The 25,621-nt window shown below is 41.8% G+C and overlaps 1 protein-coding gene across 1 annotated transcript; it reads left to right on the top strand.

The window, feature by feature from the left end:
- The first annotated feature begins 1,229 nt into the window (after positions 1–1,229).
- Positions 1,230–20,243, top strand: sobpb (sine oculis binding protein homolog (Drosophila) b). Its single transcript, XM_066668588.1, has 7 exons — positions 1,230–1,345; positions 6,092–6,227; positions 7,655–7,831; positions 7,913–8,064; positions 11,137–11,238; positions 11,896–13,849; positions 16,288–20,243. The coding sequence occupies exons 1-6, from the start codon at positions 1,253–1,255 to the stop codon at positions 13,840–13,842; spliced, it is 2,607 nt and encodes an 868-aa protein (XP_066524685.1). The 5' UTR covers positions 1,230–1,252; the 3' UTR covers positions 13,843–13,849; positions 16,288–20,243.
- Positions 20,244–25,621: the final 5,378 nt, after the last annotated feature.

Genomic DNA, 25,621 nt, shown 5'->3' with positions numbered 1-25,621 from the left:
TACAGTTTATTAGTACAACTATCTATTTTTGTGTAATTAAATCAGTTGTACAAACGGCACTGTCCAGCTGCTGTATGTGGAAGTATTTTTATGCTGTTTGGATGTATAAAATATCACATAGTGCGGTTATAAATTGGTATTGCTAACAGGGCTAACCAGGAACAAGATAATAATGTAAACATGGAGCATAAGGTTTTCTGCACTGGAACACAGCCAACATGTGACTTACAAAGTGCAGTTTCTGAAGTGTTGAGCCAGGTATAGTAAGCTCTGTGTCTCAGTGAAGCATCACAATGGTTTTGAAGCTGTAATTTTGTGGTAAAATATGAAAGTGTTGTTTAACCAGTGCCCTGTGAAGGACTGGCGCCCCCTCCAGGGTGTATTCCCGCCTTGCGCCCAATGATTCCAGGTAGGCTCTGGACCCACCGCGACCCTGAACTGGATAAGGGTTACAGATAATGAATGAATGTTTAACCAGTAAGAACATTTAAGCACCCTTTCCCACCACCTTCTGTGCTCATGTCAGTGGTTCTCAATAAGGTATGGACCTAAATGCAATCTATTACCGACCAACAATAAAATATGAGACAGGGAAGACAACCCTCCTCCAAGCTTCTCTGAAAGTTACGGGACCTCCTTTAGTTTCTTTCCATCCAATCAAATAAGCTTGTAAAATGCTTGTGACTAAAATGCTATCAAATCCTCACATAAATGTTCCATCTAATGTAGGGGAGTCAAGGAGTTTGTAAAACAGTATCCATGGTAACAATGACCTCACTCAGCCGTCAGGCAGTTGGTTTGTGACTACTGTGCTGATTAAAAAAAATGGTGTCCATTTGTCTCGCGCATTTGACCTCTCTGGACCTTCAGCTCTGTGGCGGTTTGGTAAAAGGGCCTCCTAGCTCTCCTGCAGTGGGTGGGCGCCCTAAGCTGCTTCTGCTACCTTCAGTTCGCAGGTTTGGGCTGGTGGGGCATCGCGCTGTATCACCGTACACATCCACGCGTTTTGCAGGGCGTACGCATCTGCGCAGATAAATCAGTTCGTGGCTCGCGCTCGCTGTACCGGAGAGGTGGGCGCCAGGTGTTCGGTTACAGCGCGAGCCCCTCCCCTGCCGCCCGCTCTCGCGCATTGTTTTAACCCATGTTCGGAGCAGTGCGTGCAGTTCAGCGTCGCGAGCGCGAGTGCGTTCTCTCGCTCCGTTAAAGTGAAGGGGTCGCGCGCCGGCGCTCGTAGCGTTCAGCCGCAAAAATCATGCCCAAGATGGAAAAAGGGAGGCCCCCGGAACACAAGCGCAGCAGGAAACCGGCTCACCCCGTCAAAAGAGAGCTCAGCCACGACATGAAGGTAGGAGCGATAAGAGAAGGTGTGTGTGTGCGTTGACGAGTTGTGTCCAGAGATTCTGTGCTGCGCTTCGTGTTGTTGTTTTACAGCTTCAGTGTCTTCAGTGAAGAGTTGTACGGTGCGCTGTTGGACACTGGTCATCTCGAAGTGTCCGGCCAGCGCGAGCACGCGCAGCTGTTCCAGATGTTCTACTCAGGTTTTTGTTTTTTCCCCCTCTGCCTGGATTTCTTGTGCATTTAAGGTGTCCTGTGTTTTTATAAGTAGTGTTTTTAATAACCTAATGCCAACTAGCATTTATTTATTTATTTTGATTATTGCTTTAAATAATTTAGTAATCCAAGTACACACTTAAAAATGACTATTCAGGTGTTCTTTAGTTCTTTTTTAGGACCATGACATCTTTATAGAACCATTGTGTTTGGTGAAACGTTCTTTGACAGAGAATGGGTTGTTCATGGTTCTATAGCTTTTTTAAAATAGTTCTTTATAGCACCAAAAGGGGTTCTAATGTTGTTAAACCGTATACAGCACATTTCATTATGCATAGAACCATTTGAAAATGCAAATGGCTCAATATAGGACCGATGGGTTTAAACAGAACCATTGACATTCACTAAAGAACCACTGAATAATCATCTTTTGTAAGAGCGTAACCTACATGTATTTATTACAGTGTGGATGGGTTTGTATACTGTCAGAGTAAGGCTTATATTACCTCTGTGTGAATGTACTGAGGAAAAGAGTCCACTATTTTAATTGTTTACATTTCTATTTACTAATTTCTGTCTGTATCCGTGCTGCTCTGTGATTAAGTCACACCTCTGATTTGGAGCGTTCATCTTCATTCTAGACCCAAAAAAATCCAAACAGAAGGATAGAGTCATACAGATTTCTGCTCCTACGCTTTATTTTCTTTACTGTATAGTTTTTAATCCAAAGTAACAGTGCTTCAGTGAAGATTTACGGTACCCCACAACGTCTGAAAATGGTGTCACTTCTCTGTTCTATGAATCTGAGTTTTCCTGTACTCTTTTCCAGATGTAGATTAAGCCAAAGCCCAGGTTTTTCAAATGCGGTTCACATTTGACACAGCAGTGTAGTCCAGGTCCAGGCTGAGTTCACCTGTCGGGGAGTCTTGAGCTTTACATATACATTTTGGTGTTTAAAAGTTAGTTTAAGTTGAAGTTGTTAATTTGAACGTGAAAGTACCAGGCGTAACTCTGAATGTCACAGCGTCAGGGGCTAGGCTTAACCTGGGTCTCAGAACCTGTCCCTGGATGTAACACTGGGGACCTTTAACTGTGAACTTTACACTGCTGCTGTGGCATTTGGAGAATTTCTTTTAAGTTAGAGCTTTATGGGACAGTGTCCCAGACTGAGATTAACATTTAAGTGGTAAAACCCCATTGTCATTACCGTTTAAACCAAGATTAGACTTCATCCATCTTCACACACTGGCCTTTTATGCATTATTACTCTGTATTCGAATGTGAATGTCTGCCTGTGGAAGCTAACTTTGAAATAGGGTACCGTGCCCCTTCTAGGCTTACAGATCAGCCTGTGCGTGAGAGAGTTTTGAAGGGTGTCCATGTCTGTGTGGGAGGAAACCGGTACAGATCTCTTTGTATGAGCCATTTCGGATCGCAGCATATGATATCCATGGAGCCGAAGGGTATAGGGTTACAACTTAACTAATTTTAATCCAAACACGTGAAACCGTAGACGGTCCTGATGTAAGTGCAGCCAGAGCTAGAGTGGGGGTCACCATGGGTTTTGTTGCCTTTGGCTGTGGCGCTCTCTGCGACTTGGGATAGGGCCCACTCCCTCACTGAGCAGATGTTTGTCTGAACTGCCGAGAAGAAACAAGAACAACATTGTGGGAACTGTGGAGAAGAAGGGGAAAAAAGGGCCATCTCCCACTAATGAGAAAACAGTAAAACAATATGTGTGGGTTTGGCGTAATCTTTGGGGGATGAAAACTGATGCAGCCTTTCATGTAATCAATCTTTACAGCAATCAGAATGAGAACACACACAGTGCACTCCGTTTATCTGTAGCCATGCAAGGGATATGGCCTCAGGAGACTCTGAAAAAGACTCATGAACCCAAAGGGGTGTGTGGCAGCCTGAAGAACATGAAGTTATATTAAAGGAATAGTGGGGCGATTTTCAGCTTAATCTCTGACTGTCGGTTAGCACAGAATTCTCTCCATTTTCCTCCAATGGGATCACTTTGCCTTTGGCCTGTTTGCTGAATGTAAGGTTTTTTCATTAAAGGAACCCTAGGTAAAATTTTTACCTCAAAATTACAGCTTCAAACCGTTGTAATGCATCACTGAGCTGTAATGGGGAGAACATAGCCTATGCCTTTGCTACAGAGGGCTCAGCACTGCAGAAACCACACTATGTAACTTTTAGAGGAGGGTAGGAAACTGCACCCCATCCCTCTCCCATAATTTCAGGACAGTGCTCTAGAAGTGAATTAAGAGTCCATGAGCAAAAATGATCAAATCTGATCTAACGTCTCCTTCCCAACTAATTAGCAGTTAGCATTCAATTCATGATTGAAGATTCATTTAAATACACGAGGCATGAGGATTCAAGGGCACAAAAGGAGCAGTAAATATGTTTCTTGTCGTGTTATTCAATGTTCTTTAGCCCAGAGTTGAAACACTTGAGCTGTGTTCAAAATGTTATATTACTCTCTTTAAAGGGCACTATTAAAGAGGGAACTGATTTCAGGAGGGTAATGAATGATTTCGGACACTATTTCATGCAGATTTTTGCCAATCAGTTCAGTGTATTATGGGAATCCCATATCCAATAGGGTACATCGCTTGTACACTACTTATTGTGATGCGTTGTTTGATTGTTTGAGTGCAATGAACATTGTTTATTGTTTTTGGACGTCATTACCAAATGGAACCCCAGAATAGTGCACTACATAGTGGATAGGGCACAGCCTGAGTCTTATTTGACAGAATATATGAATCACTGCAATAACTAGCATGCAGCTAGTGTAGCCATTGATGAAGATTCTTAAACACAGATGTCATTAAGAGAGTCCTAGGCTATTTGGGGAAATATTAATCAGCCCACCCTCAGGTGTCCAACTAAAGTAGTTGTAGGTTTTCATATGTTCCTTCTGCCTTTAAGATGCATTATCTAAGGGGTTTTCAGTGTGCAGCAGTGTTATCTCATATGTAGTTATATTAATATTTTTCTACTTAATGGTATCAAAGTTTAGAGGGTGCAGTGACACAGAGTTGAAATTAAATCAGGGAACGGCAAGATGTATTACATCAAAACATTTTTGTTTGCCACAAGCCAGCAGCCTTTTTCAAAAGCGCCATTCATATACCTTATAAAGAATTTACCTCAGACCCAGTGTTCCTAGCATGGGCTTGATGCCAACCACTGTTGTTATGGGACTACTTTAGGAAGCGAGTCTGCAGGTCTACAACCAGTGTTGCAATAAGAGAATAGAATGAAAAATGTGAGATAACCAGTGGCCAATTCTCTATAGCAACCTATACATACATTTACATTTACAGTTTTTAAAAGGGCAGCCCTTTACGGACGTGGACGTTAAAACTGACGGAGGTAAAGAACATGGCCTTCTCAGAGAAGCTCCCTGTTCTCAAGAAGAGCTGTTTTTACAAGAAAGAGTGAAACAAGAGAAGGGCTGAAGAGTCAGGTATCACAGAGAGACCGAGCCAGAGAGAGAGAGTCTCCCCGACTGTTTGTTTTGGTTGTGAGAACTGGTCGACAGATGAGTGAGTGAGTGAGTGAGTGAGGAGAGAGTTTTAAAAGCAGCCACAGGAGTGGAAAAGGAGGAAGAGGGAAGAGGGGACGGAATCAGATCCTTGAGGGAGGAAAGCGGAGAAGATGGGAAGGGGAGAAGGGGCAACAAGAGGAGTGTAGAAGCGAGGGCAGAAGAGGAGGGGGATTTCTGGGAAGCCCAAAAGCCCAGCTGTGGTGTTCTGTGTCCTCCTCTGATTTCAGCAAAGCATGAATCAGATTACCTCTCTAATCTGTCACAGACAGACGAAGCGCAGAGGTCTCTCTGCTCTTTAGCCAGATTTTATGTCAAGCGTTTATAATAAAGTATCCCCTCCGTGCTAACAAAGGGCGATTCAGAGTTTTTTCTTTTTGCTTATGGCCGCATGTTTTTTTTTCTTTTCTTTGAGGGGGTGGAACAGTGAGCCACATTTTGTGGAGCAGACAGTGATGCATGAGGCAGTGAATATTTCACTTAATCCTTATACATAACAGTCATGTAAACAGAACGGGTTGACCCCTTAGACTCCAAGGGCCAGTCAGAGGCCCTTCTACTCATCACCTTTATATACAATAGTTTTGTGCTAGTGTTGAGTACATTTAGTAGTAGTTACTGGAGAAGAAATCTTAATTACTGAGTGGGCCATTCAACATCAAAACAAATCATCAGTGCTTTGTAATAAATAAGAGTTTGACATTGTGTATATTTCCAAAACAGTCACTCCTCAGTCCATATGGACCATGTATAAATTGTATATGGCCTACAGTGACCCTTTCTACATTCAGCAGTTAACTTCATTTGTTTACCATGAAGATATAAGGAATGACTCTGCTCAAGTGCTTTTTGAATGAGGTTCAGCACACGGCAGCCAATCAAATAAGTGCCCGTTTTAATATGTCGGTTTTAAAGGCACCGCCGGCTTCATTTTTAAGGGATGAAGAGTTTATGAAGTGTGTGTGTGTGTCTCAGAGTTTTGCAGAGAGCACAATGAATGAACTGCTGGGCTGGTACGGATATGACAAACTGGACTTACAGGATGCAGACGCCTCTGACATTAAGAGTTTCTCCAGCAAAGCGAGACGCCACCATGTATCTGTGCTTAAAGGTCAGAGTTTACACTTGAACAAGGTTTACATAAAACTATGCTCACGAACTACACTCAACACACACAATATAATATTTTCAAATTAGAAACATTGCCCAATATAAGAGCTTTAATGTGGTGAAGGTTGTATGGTGTTTGTACTGATCCAGGTACTGTTACATGCTCATTCAGGGAACTGGAGGTTATATCTAGAAGCTCCCCCTTTGTTGGATTTAGTCCATGATATGTCAGGGACTGACCTTGGCCAAAACGTTCATGGAAAGCGGCCATGGGACACTGGCTATCCCCAGCTGTAGGAGCCCTGCTGGCATTGTGTGGTTTAATACTAATGGTTCCCCACTGCGCTTGGGAATCTTAATTGTAAAGTATAGTTAAGACTTCGTAAGTCTTTTGACATCCAAGCTCCAGCCAACATTGTGAAGGTCTGTTGAAAGGTTGTGCGCATGTGGAGTTGATCTAAAAAACGTTAACAATCGGTATGATGTAATAATTTAATGTTATTATTTCGTTTTGTGGTATTATTTACGTGTATATATGTAGTAATGATGTTGATAAGCCCTTTTGACATGGTCATCTGATTTACTAGTAAACAAACAATATACAGTGGAACCTCTACCTACGAACTTGATCCGTTTCCTGACCCGGTTCGTAAGTAGAAAAGTTCGTTTCTCGAGTCAATTTTTTTGTTATAAATTTTTTTTAAGTGGTTACACATCACTACCTTGAAGACGTGACGACTGGCTGGAGGAGTAACACAGGCACTGGCTGTATGACGGGAGGTGGGGGTGGGTGGAATAACGGTGAGTAGGCGGTGAATGTGGGGAGATGAAGCGTAGATACGGCTTAACTTAGCACGAATTTCGATGTCTGCTATTTACACTAATGCTAAATTGCTAAAACTACAATTTGCTAATCTTAAAAGCTCACTCAAGTCTGGGCGCTGGGAGACTCGCCTATTGGGGTCAGTGGCCATTTCCAGCCGCCGGTTCGTTTCTAGAGTCATGGTTCGTTGGTGGAGGCAAAACATATTCAAATGCCCGGTTCAAATCTTGGAAAGTTCGTTAGTATAGGCGTTCGTTAGTAGAGGTTCCACTGTACCACTCAAGAATGATTATTATATGGTTCAACACACTTGGAGGAGAACACTACCTGCCAGTTTTTAATGTTAGTGTTTAAACACACACCGTTGGAAACAACTGTGCTGAAACCGAGACAGAACACAAACCTGGAGACTGTGATTTTGTTTTCAAAAGATTTCACTAAATTCAAGTAGACTTCTGTTTACTAAACCCAAATCTTGAATTTGCTGTTTCTGAGAACTACATGTGAGAAATGATTTATACAATTATTAGATTAGATTCTAGGGTACTGTGTAACACCAATCATATTTCCACAATCATATCTACATGTGTTCATTTTTACTCCAGAGAATTCTGATCCGAAGCCCAGCGCAGTGGACAGTAAAGCATCGTCCTGTTCCTCTGTATCTGCTAAAAATGGAGTGAGAGAATTTCCTCTCTCTCCTTCATCATCCTCATCCTCCCCTCAGTCAAAGGACTTGCACAGCACGCACGTCGTGGTGCCACTCATCAAGCCGTCCACAGGTGTGTATCAGAATCTATGCCGTCTCCAGCAAATACACCGCCTCTTAGACACTACACTACTTCTCCATCTCTCTCTTTCAGTGGAAGAGCAGCAGAATATTCAAATAGTGTGTGTGTGGTGTCAAAAGGAGGGTCTGAAGCGCTACTCTCTTGTCATGGGCTCGGAGCTGAAGAGTTTCTGCAGCGAGAAGTGCTTCGCCATGTGCCGCCGCGCCTACTTCAAACGCAACAAGGTCCGTGTCTGTTCTCTGTCCTGTCAACAGGGGCTCTTTATTTTCTTCAGATTCAGGCCCGTGGGCAGCCTGAACAGCTCTTTAACTCTGTGAGCTGGAAAGCTGAGTTTCTAATGGGACTGTATCATGGAGAATCCAATTTTCTTTGGTTTGTGAAAAAGCACTGTGCACACAAAGTTCAGGTTTCAAAATATAACATTCACCCTGTGCAAGGAAACCAAATGTGACAAATGGGAATTCATTTGGTTACTGGAAAAGAGTAGATAAAATAATAGAAATACTTTTTTTTTTGCATCTGCTAATTCTAAGAAGTAAAGAAAGTCCATTCCCCGTCATGGAAAATTCTTACAGTTTTAGTGCATAACCACAAAAAAGTAGAACGTGAGTCCTTTATCAGTTGATAAAAGGGTTAGGACTTTCTCAAAGCTACTTCGCCATCCTTCCTTGCTTTTACAAACTTGTGGCCTAAAACCCACAAACACCCTAACCACAGAGGAATGTGTTTGTTGAGATCTCTCAGAGTCAGGTGTGTCATGATCTCATGGCAGTCGCATCCTAAAGAAGAGCTCAAGGCTGCTGATCTTATATCACTGTGTGTGTGCTTGTGTGTGTATGTGTGCAGGAGAGAGGGTTGAAAAGGATCCTATAGTCAAGGTTACAGATCCCAACTGCCTTCCGTTAACAAACACATACTTACAACACTTACTTTCACCGGTGCTGGGGTTGTTACTGAAAAAAGTCAGCTTTACAAATTACTCAATAGCAGTTATGTTATTTCCTGTTTCTACAGAAAGGATCTTATAACTTACTCTTTAAAATGTAACCATTTGGAAAAGATCCAGAAGCGAGTTGGGTACTATAGAGAAAATAAACAACTAATCACAGTGAAAAAATGATATAAAATATATGTCAGTATCGCTTCCTTTGTGCAGAACAGGACCAAACCAGTTAGGGGCCCTTTTCATGTCTTCAGTTTGTCACTTCCCTCAGTTTCTCAAGCAGATAATTATATTACAGTGGAAGCAGAAAAAATGCCCCAGTCTGCAGGGCTGTCGGCAGGTTTACTTGTATTTAAATTTTTATTTGCTTTGATTGCAATTAAACATATTTTTTTAAACATCAATCATCTGCTTTCTGAAGCCAGCAGATGAGGTAGCCGTATGTATGTGGCCTCATGTGAAATTGTAGAGTGAGCCATCGCAGGTAGCACATCCATTCAAAAATGACTTAGCATGGCATGGAAAATTTAAATGCATGTCACATAATAAATGTTGTCATTTCCAGGATACATGGTTAAAGCAAGAAGCATGTTTCTGATTCTAAGTTAAGGCCCGAGAACACTGAATGCACAGCAGCCCACAGCCTCTAAAGATTTTCACAGGAGTAGTACTCTGTGGCATCCACTACTGCTCCTTTTCTCCAGGCACAGCAGTTTGCCACCTAACTTTTACCTTTACTGAGTAAAACAAGACCAAAAAGTCTTTCAATACACAGATTTCAACATGCACACTACTACACTACCACATATTTTGCACTCTCAAACATCCACCCATACACATCACTAACTTTTTTCCCAGACGTATGTAGATGTATATTGTCGCTGTCCAAAAAAAAAAAATCATTCATTCATTATCTGTAACCATTATCCAGTTCAGGGTCGCGGTGGGTCCAGAGCCTACCTGGAATAATTGGGCGCAATACACCCTGAAGGGGGCGCCAGTCCGTCACAAGGCAACACACACATTCACTCACACACTCAGACCCTATGGACACTTTTGAGTCGCCAATCCACCTACCAACATGTGTTTTTGGACTGTGGGAGGAAACCGGAGCACCTGGAGGAAACCCACGCAGACACAGGGAGAACACACCACACTCCTCACAGACAGTCACCCGGAGGAAACCCACACAAACACAGGGAGAACACACCTGGAAACCCACACAAACACAGGGAGAACACACCACACTCCTCACAGACAGTCACCTGGAGGAAACCCACGCAGACACAGGGAGAACACACCATATTCCTCACAGACAGTCACCCGGAGGAAACCCACACAGACACAGGGAGAACACACTACACTCCTCACAGTCACCCGGAGGAAACCCACGCAGACACAGGGAGAACACACCACACTCCTCACAGACAGTTACCCAGAGGAAACCCACACAGACACAGGGAGAACACACTACACTCCTCACAGACAGTCACCCAGAGGAAACCCACGCAGACACAGGGAGAACACACCACACTCCTCACAGACAGTCACCCGGAGCAGGACTTGAACCCACAACCTCCAGGTCCCTGGAGCTGTGTGACTGCGACACTACCTGCTGCGCCATCGTGCCTCACCCCAAAAAAAAACATGTATCTCCAAATTAGTAACATTCAATGGAAGTCGATATAAAAATATTTTATTGCAAATTTCATCAGGAATTTTTTTTACACAATATAAAGGGCAGCTGCTGTGTTAAAATGATGTAGTAAACTTAAAATCCACCAAAAAATGGAGATAAAATGATTTTCTTTGGAAGGTGATGATATACTGTTGTAGCTGTTTTCTGTTTTTGCTGTGGAGTGTATTCCCACAAGAAAGCAAAACAGAGGAGATGTGGAAAATAGAAACAGAATACCTAGGAGAGAGAGAGAGAATGACAGATTGAGAGAGAGGGAGATAGAGAGAGCGAGACAGACAAGTAGCAGCCTGTTTGAGAGGAAGGTCTGTGGGCTGCCATGGGGAGACGGGTGTCCTCTAGCAGCGCATACTTTACAGCAGCAGCATCAGATTTCAGAATCTACACACAGCACAGAGACAGCGAGAGTGCTGGGTACAGCCAACACAGGATCAGCTTACTGCAATCTGGAACACTCACTACACACACATACTCACAAACACACACTGGGCACTCACTGTACACACAAACACCAGAGAGTTTGTTTTCAACACTAACATTGAAAGCCCAGCACTGTGCACTCACACACCAGCTCCTGAGGCAGCATTCAGCGTGAATGTAGTTAAAGTGCAAAAAAAAAAAGTGCTGTTTCACACTATAACATGGTCCTTTCTTCAGGCTCGAGATGAAGATCGGCACAGTGACCAGTCTCCTCCTTCTCCTGGACAAGCCGCGGAAACCCCTCCACGGCTCATGCTTAAGATGACCAACAACACACGAGTACGAGCTCATAAGTATCAACAACCTCTTAAAGGTCATATATAAAAGCTTCAGGGTACACAGTAAATCCCCCAGTGTTAAATCAACACTATTAGTGTTAACCTAACACTGAGAGTGTTACATTATTACACCGACAGTGTTAATTTAACAATAATAGTGTTGATTATACACTGGTGAATTTACTGTGTAGTCCCTATCCTCATACTGCCACAATTAGTGATTCGTTATGCCATGAATAAAAGGTCAGTTTAAAACACAGAGATGCAAACGTCTATTCAGAGTTTTGATGGGAAGTGGAACGTTGTGTAACAATTTTCCAGCTCAGATTTCTGGTGGTGATAGGAACCAGGCAACACATATCAACAAACCTAGTCTGAATATTTTACTCACTTTTTACTTTATTCATTTGATGTTCTACTAATTTACGTGGATATTTGGGGAAATGGAGGAATTCCTGCGACAAATATACATGGCATCGGACATTAAAACTGCAACATCTGACAAGTAGCTGATAGCTGGACCATCCTGAAACATTTGTTGTAGTTATTCCAGAATGGCTATTTAACAACTGTGTTTACTTGCTTGTTTCTTGTTTCACAAACACATTTCACTGTACAAAAATAAAAAGATTTAGACTGTTGTCCTATGCCCCCCCAGGTGTGTGACTGGTGCAAGCATGTACGTCACACTAAGTACTTGGACTTTGGTTCGGGAGAAGAAAGACTCCAGTTCTGCAGCACCAAGTGCCTTAACCAGTACAAGATGGACATTTTCTACCGGGAAGCCCGTGCTGCACTCACCACCACCACCACCACCACCGGTGCTGGCTCCAGTCCTAACCCCATCGACAAAGAGTCCCATCCAGCTTGTGGAGTGACTGGAGAGAGTCAAACTCTTCTCACGCCAGAGTCCTGGGACAACCCTTCTCACGAGGCAGAAAGAAAAGCTCCCTCACCCAAAGAAGCATCTACGCCTGTGTCATCGTTTGTTTCCTCCGTGTTAAGCTCCTCATCATCTTCATTGGTGAGAGCGCCCATCCCAGTCCAGCATCAAAGAGAACGGGACATATCGGTTTCTTTACAACTCCAGAGTGGACGTCCTGCTCCCCGCCTTCCTGTAGACCAACCTCGGGTGCTTCAGAACCCTGCAGCCTTCCTCCGGCCACCCCTCCATACCCAAGGTCTCCACAGCCCAGTTCACCCGACTCCTCGCATTCCCACTTCTAGCCCAATCCAGAGACCCCGGCACCCATCTCCACAATTACAGACTTCCTCCATTCGCCCGCTACCCCCTCCACACCTCTTGCACCCATACACAGGGCCAGTCCTGCCCTGTGCACCCACATACCCTCCCCCCATTCCTCCAGTTGTACCATCTCTCGGACATCCATTTCCACAACCTACCATCTTGGTGCCATACCCAATTATTGTCCCCCTTCCTGTGCCTGTGCCTATACCCATACCTTTACCTCTCAACTCAGGAGTGTTGGGTCATGCAAGTGTCATCCGGAACTACAAAGGGAAAGGGGAAAGGGGGGCAGAAACCACGTTGGACGTTTCTGGAGATTTAGATGATGAGAAGATGTCTGAGGATTCTGAGACTGCCAACCACAATGAGGTTGAGCATAAAGTAAAGACTGAAGGACCTCCATCTCCTCCAGACTCTTGTACCTCGCCTTTATCTTCTATAACTTCTCCGAGTTCATCCACTCATTTAGAGCTCAGTGCCACACCTCCCCTATCAACAGCTTATGTTGCAGACTACAGAGATGAAAGCAGGGAATGCCAGGTGATCCAGAGAGTGTTCCACAGACATCCAGTAAAGGAAGAGCCCGAAACCTATGTTGGGTTTGAGCAGCGAGAGGATGACTGGAGTACTGTGGAGGATGAAGATGATCCAACCGCTCCAAAATCCCTCAAACAAAGCAAAGGCACCTTAGCTGCACCTTCAGTGCACACGCATAATTCAGTCCTCACACATGCGTCTTCACCAACGCACACTCTAACCACATCACTGGTTTTAAGAAAAGCACTCAACCCTTGTAGCAACAACACGGCGTCTGTAGTCACTCCTACTGTCTCTGTGTTATTGAGCAACACAAATGCCACTCCAGTTTCAGTTCCCTCCATATACTCCTCGGCCTGCATGCCCACCATTCAGACCACCTCAGTGGCAGTGAACAGACCCGACACACCCACAAATTCTGTACAAAACCAAGTCCCTCCCCATGACTCAGAAAGAAAACTCTTTGAAAGAGAAGATGTGAAAGAAAACTTCTCCGGAGGTCGGGAACCTAGTTTAGTCTATTCCTGCCCGGGAGAACAATCAGACTACCAAACAGACCAGTCTGAGGAGAGCAAGGCAGGGCCAACGCAAAGCGATGCTCTTGCGGCTGACGAAGAACATACCTATGCACGATCCATCCCACCAAAGTTACGAGAGAAGAACCTGCACACGATCACACTAACAGCAGCTCATACGTTTTCTCATACATTTATGCATTCTTGGGACAAGAGTTCACAAGCAAATTCACACAACATCGAACTGGATGCAGAGCCAGCTTTAAAGAGGAGATGCCTACGAATCAGAGACCAGAACAAGTGAAACACAGGTGAGAAATGATCTCCAAGTGGACTTTTTGTTTATTTGGTAACACGTGGAAATTCTGGGTCCTAGCAAGTGAGCAAGCTGAGTGAACAGTAGCAAACACCCGCAGAACACGAGGAGCCCATCATACTCTGGTCAACACTGGAGCAAAAATAAGAGAAGAATTATAGCATTACAGAGAGAGTACTGTATTCTATAATGTCATGTTATGAGTGTATTGAGAGCTATCGTAAGCAACAATAGTGAGATGCAGGTGAAATTATGAGGTCCTGTCTCATCATTCAGTTGGGGACTATAAAACTAAGATACTCTAGCAGATGCAGATAGCTTGCGCCACTGGGATATGAGCAGGATCCCCCAAATCCTAGTGTGAGTGATGTCTTATGGTCAAAGAAGTTCAGAAAGTCAAGCAAGCAGGGACACTCGAATCCAGGCCATATTTCTCCAGCATCAGGTCAGACAAGATGAGCCGTACTTCAGCTCCGCAGAGAAATGTAGAGATAGCTAGTTCTCATCAAATTATGACTTAAGGCATTTACTCATATGACTTACATACTCAATGTTGTATTCCATTCTAAGCAAGACACCAGAAATGTCTTGGCTGCTCAAATACTTGTGTACATCCATAACAGCTGTTTTAAAACACTTGGTTGGCATAGTTGTAAGACCACTGCCTTCCTTACAGCAGACAGAAGACTTGTACCAATAAGAGTCCTATGGTCAAAACTCCTAACGAGGAATTTGCCTACATCGGTAACATGATAAACAGTAGTAAAATTGCTCATGATACAAATGTGTGCTAAATGCCATCATTAAATGTAAAAAAATACTACATTAACTGTGTACTCTGAGACATCAAGGCAGCACAGCGAGGGTTCTGTTGCTTGATTTGCTATGAAACTAAGGAAAGAGGACAGGAATATGTATTTCAACTTAAAGAACAGCTGCAGAACTCTCAGAGTTTCTTAGGAGTCCATGATAGCTTACATATACAGACATGTACAAGCACAAAGTAAGAGTAGACCGTGTGTGTGTGTGTGTGTGTGAACAAGAGAGTTTGTTAGGTCGTCCCGCATAGTGGTGCCAGTTGAACGGTGCTTCTCATAGCTCTAAAGTTGCATTAGGAGAGAAAAAGCCTGAAACCAGAGAACCTTACAAAAACCCAGACACAATTTGCCTGTGTGTGTGTGTGTGTGTGTGTGTGTGTGTGTGTGAGAGAGAGAGAGAGAGAGAGAGAGAGAGAGAGAGAGAGAGAGAGTAGCTCCAGATGTTGCTGTTGGACGACTTTTCTGTGTAAAGTGTTCTCAGGTTACTGCAGAAATAAGAAGGTTGTATATGTTGTGTGTGTGTGTGTGTGTGTGTGTGTGTCTGCGCACAGTTGTAGTGTAACTACATATAGTTTGACTTCTCATGTTACATGTACATTTAGTATTAGAATATGCCTTTATACTATATACATATGCATTCATCAAAATTATTAATATATATAAAATAAATGCATGCGTGTGTTTAACCTGTGTTTTTATCACACTTTGAGGCCTGTGTGATTGCAACACTAGCCTTCAGAGTGATTCTCAGAGCATATGATTCCATAGCTGTTACTTTATACTTTAATAACCTCTGCAGTAGGTCTGCACTGTACCGGAAATACAATCTACTGCAACTGATAGTGGGGTTTTATTTTTCATACAGCTATATCAGAACGTTCCAGATTTCACATCACCTTATTAAAGAGTTTTACATTCCTAAAATCATGGGAATAAAAGCTTTTAATTAAAACATGTTTAAAATGAAGATTCCAGAAAGTTTTTTTAAAGCATTGCCATCGAATATCGATTTTTATACCACTGATTTTCATGACGAACTTTTTGTACAATTTTTGTAAATTAAATGTGTGCGAATGTCATATCTTGTCATATCTTGCACTTCATAATGTGCCACACATTGAAGTGGGAGACCTAAGTGAAGGCCAAGTCTAGCCTTGAAAAAGACGTCATTTAGATGGCAGGATATGTAGCTCCAAAATGTGCATAAATTTAAATTCTAATTATGTCTGAAAATATGTCTAATGCACAGGACTGCCTTAACATTTGGATGCCTCAATCAACTGTGCTTGTTGACAGTGAACCATATTTTGAAAATCACAATGCTAACTTTTGAGGTATTAAGCTTCCATTCATTTTTAACTGCGTTATATTTGCAGCTCCAGTAGAAGCCTCAATCCTCAGAAACAAAATATGTCTTGCTTGTTAGCTACATTTAGAAAAGGGGAAAGGAGGTAAAGTATTTAATCTAGAATTTCCATTGAAAAAAAAACTGTATTCCTGGTGTGACTCACTGCTTTTGTAATAAAGAAAAGGAGCTCATAAGGATATTAAGGATAGTGTAATAAACTATCAGAAGAAAGGCAATGCTGATCACTGTTTCTGCATTGTGTTTCAGGTGTTTGTGGAACTTGCAGTGAGATGCAGATGAAGTGTTGGGACGATGAAGTGAGCTACAGAGTGCAGAATTTTCCTGCGTTGCTGAAACTGAGCATGGAGGACAAGTATCATCCACTAATTCATCCTGTTCTTTATGCTCATTCAAGCCACTGCTAGATTGCGATCTCTGCGTACTCATGGACTTAGTTCTGGAAACTGAGCAGACACTCGCTGTCAACCATATGAAGATTCATAGAGACAGCTAGAGAGTATTCGGCTTTGTGTGGTCCAGACAGACTTGAGCTCCATGTGCATTTGTGTTTTGGCTCATTGTCGACAGAGACATGCATTTCTGTTCTGCCAGTATAATATAACAAACAGGTCTATGGGTTTCTGACTCTCTACCAACTGAACAGACTGGTAAGAGGACACAGTCATACATAGTAGTTTGTAACTGGACAGCATCAGCATTTATTTACTCTTATACTCTGGTACATTGGAGCTGAACTGCGGTGGTGCCTCCTACCAGATCTCACAGTGGAGTCACATAACAGAGTTTTAGTTTTCTGGTCACCTCATATAGCAACACAACCTGTAATTACTAGATGGCAATCACTACTCTCCTGGATTCTGTTCACTATAATAGTACACTATATAGTGAGTAATGTAGGGGATAGTGATTGGGGGGCATTTGGAACCTGCCTTGGGTTATGTATGCAAAAGCATGTTAGGGCTAGCCCTTCCAGAACGTGTAGACATTGCACTGCATCACCAACAGTTCAGAAAAAAAGCCTATATAAGAGTCTATTAGAGCAATGTGGGAAAACCATACTGAAATGGCCTAATAGAGGCAGAAACTATACAGAACAAAACATGACTCTGAATGTATTATGATGATCAGAGGCAGGATAAACAGTCTAAACAGTTTACAGTTGTTTGATGCAAAGTGGCTTGTTGTAGAGAAACATTTGAACTGATTTATTTACAGTGGTGCTGATGGAAACCCATAGGCACATTATGGTTGACTAGTGATTTTGGATGGTACATACATTTACTATAGACATTGTGACACCTGGTTCCTGTCACTCCCATTGTAAAGGACATTCAGTCTGGTAAGTTGCTCATTTAAACAGTAAAAATATACATTAAATATGTTTAGCAATTGAACGAATTTGATGAACTTCCCCTTTTAGAACAGTGATTGCCAACTAATGGTAAACCTAAGGTCATGTATTCATTTCTTTATCGCACAATTTGAAACATCTCTACTAACATTGTGGACAGTGCTCTTGATTTGTTAACTTTTTTTACTCATGTTTAATTTTATTTTTTACCTAATAACCAATTCTTAGAATACAAAACAACAGATAACACAACCAAAACACATCCAGCTATAGACAATGTGTTTATTTTCTGGTGCCTGAACCAATGAAGGTTTGTCAAAGACTCATTGTTTGACATCCTCCTCCAATCCAAAGACAAATTGTCCACAGGTGTGAGTGTGTGTTGCCCTGCAATGGACTGCTGTGTAGTGAGGGATATGTTCCTGCCTTGCGTCTTGTGATTTTGGGCAGAGCCTGGTCGGGAAGATGCAGTTACAGAAGACGAATGAATGAATTAATGAGTGTTTCACATCCAGTGTGCTGGAAACAAATCTGTGTCCCTATCAAATCACTCATATACTGCACTGTACTCATATATTGCCAACAAAAACGCATGACACACCAATATTCAGTCTACAGAAAAGTGATGGTATTACTGTGGAATTCATTATAATTTGTATTTTTTTTTGCTGAAATATCTACTAGAACAGTAAGCATTCTCTCTCTCTCTCTCTTGCCAGCACTAATATATGCATTTAACTGTGGCCAAACTGCTTTATTAATATTAATAAATACCAGAAAATATTTCTACAACATTAAACCACTTAGAATTGATACATTGCCAAGTCAAAAATAATCACCAAAATATATGTGGGGCATCTTTTCAAATAAACTGATATTCCATTGAAATAATGCATTAATTACACTTTGTAGAGATAAATATTGTGTATCATGATTACAAAAGAAATTACAATTATAATCCATGCTGGACAAATGACTAAAATATTAATATTTTTAATACACTGGGCTCTTTAACATATGACAGTGTGTATTGATCACTGATGACTGACTTGACTATGAAGGACTGTAGGAATATAGCAGTCTAAAGTGCTTGAAAACATTCATCATTCACTAAGGAATAGAAGCTAGATGAGCAAAGTAGGTGAAGATTTCTAGCCTGGGTTTTTTTCACAAATCACATTAGCAACCAGAACTGAAAGGTTATTTTGACAAGTGCCTTCAAATTATGAACTGGGCCAAAATGTGTCATTTTTATAAATAGTTTCTGTTTGCTCGCTAACCATTCGATGTCAGATTTTTAATGAGAACTCCTCTTATAGTTAAGAAAGGGTTACGGGTTCTGACCAGTGAAATTCTCGTTTTCATCGGCTTAGAAAAGTGCTGGGAACCCAACTACAACTTCTGGCGGATTCAGCATCGACTCAGGTTAGGAGGACCGGACGCAGGTGGAACCACAGACAATAAAACTACACCCGAGCATGAGCACAGAAAGATTTGCAAGCACACAGGATACAGTGAACAAGATCACTTTGAGTGTTTAAACTGCTAACATATACATTACAATATTGATCATATATTTTTAAAAAGTTCAGTTTGCAGTTATGCTACAATTTTCCCATGTGATTTTTTTGCCTGATCCCAAACGAACCTCTGTGGTAAGGGAGATGTTTATAGGACGTTTGGGTCCAGGGTTTTTCCCCCTTGTGGGTGTCATTTAGTAATCATTTTTCTAGTTTAAAGTTTGCATTGCTTTCTGTGTATTTACTGAATGTAATAAGCCAAGGATTTTAACGGATGAATGTAGCCTGAGCAATATATAACATCATCAGTTATCTGTTGAAATGCAGCAACCCTTATTTAACAAATTTAATCAATTTAATGAAGGCCTTTAAGAATATCACAATATTAAAGCCGCTGTATTTCAAATACATTGTAATTCTTAATTGGCCAGGAACTGTACATTTATGGTATTTGACAGATGCCTTATATACAAAGCAACTTAATCCATTGATCATTAAGGTAGGCTACTGTAGTGTTTGGTATTCCTGCCCAAGCTGGGAACTGAACTCCGCCAAGCTGTTTGGAGGGTAGCAATGGTATCCATTTGTTCGTTATCCATTTCATAGCTATTTCACCAACCACAAGTTCCTTCCTAAGGCGTATTATTTGGTAATTACAATTAAATCAATGCAAAACTGCAAGTTTCAGCTTTAAACTGCCTTAGAAATATAGATCTAATGAAAGTGCTTCTCACTTTCAAGTCTAATAACAGGAGAAAGTACCTCTGCTGTGATCACGGAGCCAAAGGCTGGACCCTTGGTTGATACATAAACACAGAAATAAAAACCTACAGTGTGTTAGCAGTTACGATATATTCGTTCTCATTTTATTCCATTTATGTGTCAAATACGTGTTTTGTTTATTCAGGTGGAGATGTTTTTTTAGATGATAAACTATTTCTGCATTATTCTTTTAAAATCCTAATGAGACACCTCTCAGGTTGTCATGACTTTTAAAGTTCTCTGTTTTGGTTTGATTGTTTTGTAAAGAACGCATATGGCATTTAAAAAAAAAAAAAGCCAAGAATTAAGCTCTTGCAATGACGAACCATATATGTGATATATGTTATATTCATCAGAGGGCAACAAGCAATATCATTTCTTCTGTTGCTGTATTATGCTCACAGTGATTCTGGGTAGGCTCCGGACCCACCGTGGCCCTGAACTGGATAAACGGTTACAGACAATGAATGAATCATCAAAAATCTTCAGTGCCAAGATTGGATGAGTGAACAATGCTATTGAAAAAAAGAAATGGCTGATATATGGTTCTTAGTTGCAGGGCTCAATAGTTTCAGATATATAGCTTTTTCGATGCTCCTGGTATATTTTAACATGTGTATTTTTTCCAGTTCCACTTGCTGAAATTCCACAAGCTCCTTTGATTAAAACAGGATTTTAAAGCAGTGGCTCATAATGTGTCTCTTTAATCCTTGTGTCTGAAAATGTAAACTAAGCATGTGCATGAGACATAGAAACAAAACACTAAATGTGTTTATATAAACAAAATCATCTGATAAGTGCAAATCAGATCTTGGCAAAAATCTGTTGAAGTTCACAAGCAGTTTATAAATCAAATCATGAGAATAGTCCCAGTCTGTATGAGTCACTCGGTAATCAGGTTTCATTTTACACTTGCTTAGCAACTCACCAGTAAATTCAGGAGAACACAGGATGAAAAATGCAGACTTATTGGCTCAGTTTGCTTTGAGTACTTTTACTGGTAAATATTTCTTTGTATTGTTTGAATTCATTTGTCACAATTTCATGGTTGTAGAACTGAAATAATGTAGTGTCGCAGTCAAACAGGGACCTGGAGGTTGTGGGTTCAAGTCCCGCTCCGGGTGACTGTCTGTGAGGAGTGTGGTGTGTTCTCCCTGTGTCTGCGTGGGTTTCCTCCGGGTGACTGTCTGTGAGGAGTGTGGTGTGTTCTCCCTGTGTCTGCGTGGGTTTCCTCCGGGTGACTGTCTGTGAGGAGTGTGGTGTGTTCTCCCTGTGTCTGCGTGGGTTTCCTCCGGGTGACTGTCTGTGAGGAGTGTGGTGTGTTCTCCCTGTGTCTGCGTGGGTTTCCTCCGGGTGACTGTCTGTGAGGAGTGTGGTGTGTTCTCCCTGTGTCTGCGTGGGTTTCCTCCGGGTGACTGTCTGTGAGGAGTGTGGTGTGTTCTCTCTGTGTCTGCGTGGGTTTCCTCCGGGTGACTGTCTGTGAGGAGTGTGGTGTGTTCTCCCTGTGTCTGTGTGAGTTTCCTCCGGGTGACTGTCTGTGAGGAGTGTGGTGTGTTCTCTCTGTGTCTGCGTGGGTTTCCTCCAGGTGACTGTCTGTGAGGAGTGTGGTGTGTTCTCTCTGTGTCTGCGTGGGTTTCCTCCGGGTGACTGTCTGTGAGGAATGTGGTGTGTTCTCCCTGTGTCCCCGTGGGTTTCCTCCATGTGACTGTCTGTGAGGAGTGTGGTGTGTTCTCTCTGTGTCTGCGTGGGTTTCCTCCGGGTGACTCTCTGTGAGGAGTGTGGTGTGTTCTCTCTGTGTCTGTGTGGGTTTCCCCTGGGTGATTGTGAGGAGTGTGGTGTATTCTTCCTGTGTCTGCGTGGGTTTCCTCCGGGTGCTCCGGTTTCCTCCCACAGGCCAAAAACACATGCTGGTAGGTGGATTGGAGACTCAACAAAAGTGTCTGTAGGGTGCGTTCCTGCCTTGCTCACAGTGATTCTGGGTAGGCTCCAGACCCACCATGACCCTGAACTGGATAGGTAGTTACAGACAATGAATGAATGAATGAATGTTTCCAGTGAAAGCACAGTTGAGAATCAGGGTTTACAACCTAGCTTTAGACTAGGAGTCTAGTAGCTGCACAGTCTGGGGACATCCGTGCTCAAACTCACCTGTATCAACTTGGTTAGAAGGTGAGTTAAAGCAGGGCAGCGCCAATCTGTGCTGGACTGTGGCCCTCAGCTGCCCACACCTACATCAGACTGTGAATGTAGGCTTGCTGCCTGCTTTGTGTTCACATTACAGATCCAATCTCAGTGTGAGTTTGGCTTGCTTGGGGTCAGAGGGGTATTCCACAAAGCAAGATTTCTCAGTTAGCCAACTAACTTAATATCCCTTAGCTTGTTTTCCTGGGCTTTTCTTGTTAAACTGAGGAATCCTGCCTTGTGAAACACCACCCAGGACGGCAACATCCAGATACAGCAAACATTTAAGTGCCAAATGTAAACAAGACCAAAGTGACCTTTACCCTTGGGCTATAAACATAAGCTGTGTCTAAAACCCTAAATCTCTGAAACTTACTCCTCACCTCCATGACCTGGAAAAGACATCTTGCCAGCTGCCCAAACACCGGAGGAAAGGAGAGAAGCTGCTCCAAACACTCGCTGAAGCCACTTCCAGCAGAGGACACATGAGTACACACTACCTGAGGAATCTTTTACATACATCCAGAGTGGGTGGGCAGCACAGAGGAGACTTGCTTTAAACAGTGATTTTCTTTTATTTATAGAACCAAAACTCAGTCACTGTGACTAGCTGTGGGAGCATTAGGGGCATGTTTTCATAAATCTTTGATTTGAGGATTTGAGTAGTCTTTCAGCTTGATTTCCTTGAATTCCTCCTCTCCACTCCTCTATAATCTTGTTGGGAGGAGAGGAGCAGTAGCAAAAGTGTCTGGATACAGCCACAGCCTCCACACACACACTGCTCAGGATTTCTCTGATCCAAGGCCCAGAGGTTCAGAGGTCATGCCCCACCCATAACGAGACACACATGGGCCTCAGCTCTGTCTCTCTGAGAGTTTATGGCCCTGTCCCAATTCTTAACATATTCCCTAATTTTCTCTTTGAAAATGTTCACTTTCATGACATCATCAAAGGGTGAAAAGCAGGGGACTGAGTCCAAAACGTGTCAGAAGCTTGAAAACAGAACTGGGACACACCTTTAAGTATACAGCTTAAAAGAAGCATGGCTTTTAGTGATTTATATGCACAACCCACCCTTGATAAAAGAGAAAAAAGTGAGATATTATTTATACATTTTTAAAAATCGAGACTGAAGAAATTCATTTAGCTCTTCAAGCCACCAGTATTTCCTTCCATTACAATGACTGTGTGGTCAATGCAAAGCCCTGTCCTCATACTCACACTTAACGACTTGCACCCTCTGTTTAGGTGTGTAGGACTGTACTGCCCCATTTTTTCATTTACCCCACCAAGGGTCGTCATGAGTGACCCATTTGAGCATTTTATGTTCCTTCTTGGAACACCTTTGGTAGTTACTAACCTCTGCGTATTGTGATTAAAATCTGCCATTTTGGAGACACTCTGACCCAGCCATGAAATTTGTCCTTGTCTAAATCCCCCGCCTATTTTTTCCTTCTTCCTGGATATCAACTTGCGGCCTAATATAACCCACCCCTCCACAAGTGCGTCTGGAAAGAGAAAATCAATGTCATTCACTTAACCTGTCAGTGATTTTAATGTTGTGGATGATTGGTGTATGTTGAATAGTCACCATCACAAATATGTACTGCCATCTAGTGGGGGATTCTGCACTGGACTTGATCACATTTCTATAAACAAGCTTTCTTGAATGGACTTTTTTAGTCAATACATTTTGAATTGATCATAAATACTGTATACCATACACCAAGAGTATCTAGAAAATATTGTTGCAGTTAGATCAAAACCTTGTATCTCCGTTTTGCCTCTTGGAGCCATGGACTAAAGATTAGAAAAGCAGGATGATGAGTTTGATTGCCTTGCCAGGCAGGAAAATAAAAACGCCTAGGTGAGTAAAGGATCAGTGCTTTCTCCTCCCTCAACATCCATGAATAAAGTGCCTTTGAGCAAAGCACCTGACCCACAAGTGCTGCTCTGGCCCCAAGATATAGACGAGGATGGCATAGTGTCCGTAGCTAATGTTTCTCTTACACGTTTCCAGGGCCCACCATTTGCATGGTGTCCTTAGTTTCTACCTTTGTGTCGGTTGTGTTCTCCTCTTGTCTGCATGGGTTTCCTCCCACAGTCCAAAATCACAAGCTGATAGGTGGATTCGCTGTGTGAAACTGTCCACAGGTGTGAGTGTGTGAGTGATTGGGTGAGTATGTATTGCCTGATATTCTGGTGCCCTATCCAGAGTGTGTTCCTGCCTTGCACCCAATTAGGCTTCCTGCAGAATCATCAAAACCCTTATCAGGATGAAAGGCGTACAGGATGTGAATGATTAAAGCAAAACATAATTTATTTAAAGATAAAATAGCTGTGATTATGTATTTGTTGTTGCTGCTGTTGTATTATTGGTCATTTCACAGTTGGAGAAGACACCAGTAGACTTCATATCAACTTGTATTTTTAGTGTTTTTTTCTATTTATCAGAAGAATATAATTAATTTTTTAATATATTAACCAGTGGAAGATGCTAATTTATAAATTAATTAATATATAAATTAATATTCTTTGCAAATACGCTTCATAAGAGACCAGAAATTGCTGCAAATAATGGTAAAACTATTCAAAATAGAAAACTTTTTACTTAATGATGAAATCTCTTGTATTATCCTGTGACATATGAGATTTTCTATAGCCTAGCAGTGTGACACAAATATGTTGCCTTATGGAATAATAATAAATATTATTTAATATAACAGTACAACAGTAAATTATTGCATTTAATGAAAAATGTTTTTGTATTTTTATACGTTTTTTTTATTTATATGTTTTGTATATGTTTTTGTAACATTGTGTGCATTTTGTTAGAAATTACTTAAAATACATTACTTAGTTACATAATTAATTAATTATTTATTAAACAATTAGCGATAATATTTTTAAATAGCCCACATTTATATGTTGTTGTATATTCTCTATTCGTGAAACGGCATAGTTCTTGTAATATACAATTATATGATTTTATTAACATTATTGATGGTAGAAGTAGTAGCAAGTTGTTGTATAAGAAGATATAATACAGTTATTGGCCAAAAGTGTAGTGTCGACAATGAATTGTGTTAAATATCGCAAGCAGCCGTGTCATGTTTACACCGTTGTCAAGGCCGTGTGGAGGAAACACTACTGCGCATGTGCATAACTCACACGGACCTGCAACGTTCGTCATAAAAACAGCACAACAACAAAACCCCTTTTGTCTAAAAATGAGACTTTCATTGTCTCGAATGTTCTCCATGAATGCGTTAAAGACAAAGATCGTCGCGGCCCGTGTGCTGTAATCTGTTAAATCGTAGGGACCAGTCTAAAGAGTTTTGTCTTGTCACTCTGTTTGGCTGATTCGGACGCAGTGTGGTCATGGGACGTTCGGCTCAGTCTCACTGAACCGATTCTTTTGAACTGTCAGGTTCAGTGAATCGACCCCATGTAATAGTTTCTTGACCAAATTATATTTTATTTAAAACTCATTAAAACAACAGTGGTTTTGTATATAAACAGCATATATTCCCAGATGGTGCAATTTATCCACTGACTGGATCACCTTAATCATAACCTAGGGACAACTAAGAACTCTGAACTAATTCATGAAAGTACATGAAATAAGTTATTTTAAGTTCTCTGTCAGTTTATTTTTACTGTTGTTTTTTGTGCTCTCCTAAACTGATAGTAGAATGATGGATTCTCCCTATTGGGTCTTGGTTCCTCTCAAGGTTTATTCCTCATGTGCTGAGGGAGTTTTCTT

The sequence above is a fragment of the Hoplias malabaricus genome, chromosome 4, assembly GCF_029633855.1.
Source record: "Hoplias malabaricus isolate fHopMal1 chromosome 4, fHopMal1.hap1, whole genome shotgun sequence".
NCBI classification, from domain to species: domain Eukaryota; kingdom Metazoa; phylum Chordata; class Actinopteri; order Characiformes; family Erythrinidae; genus Hoplias; species Hoplias malabaricus.
The sequence above is the reverse complement of the archived record's forward strand: the minus strand, read 5'-3'. Positions and strand labels throughout refer to the sequence as shown.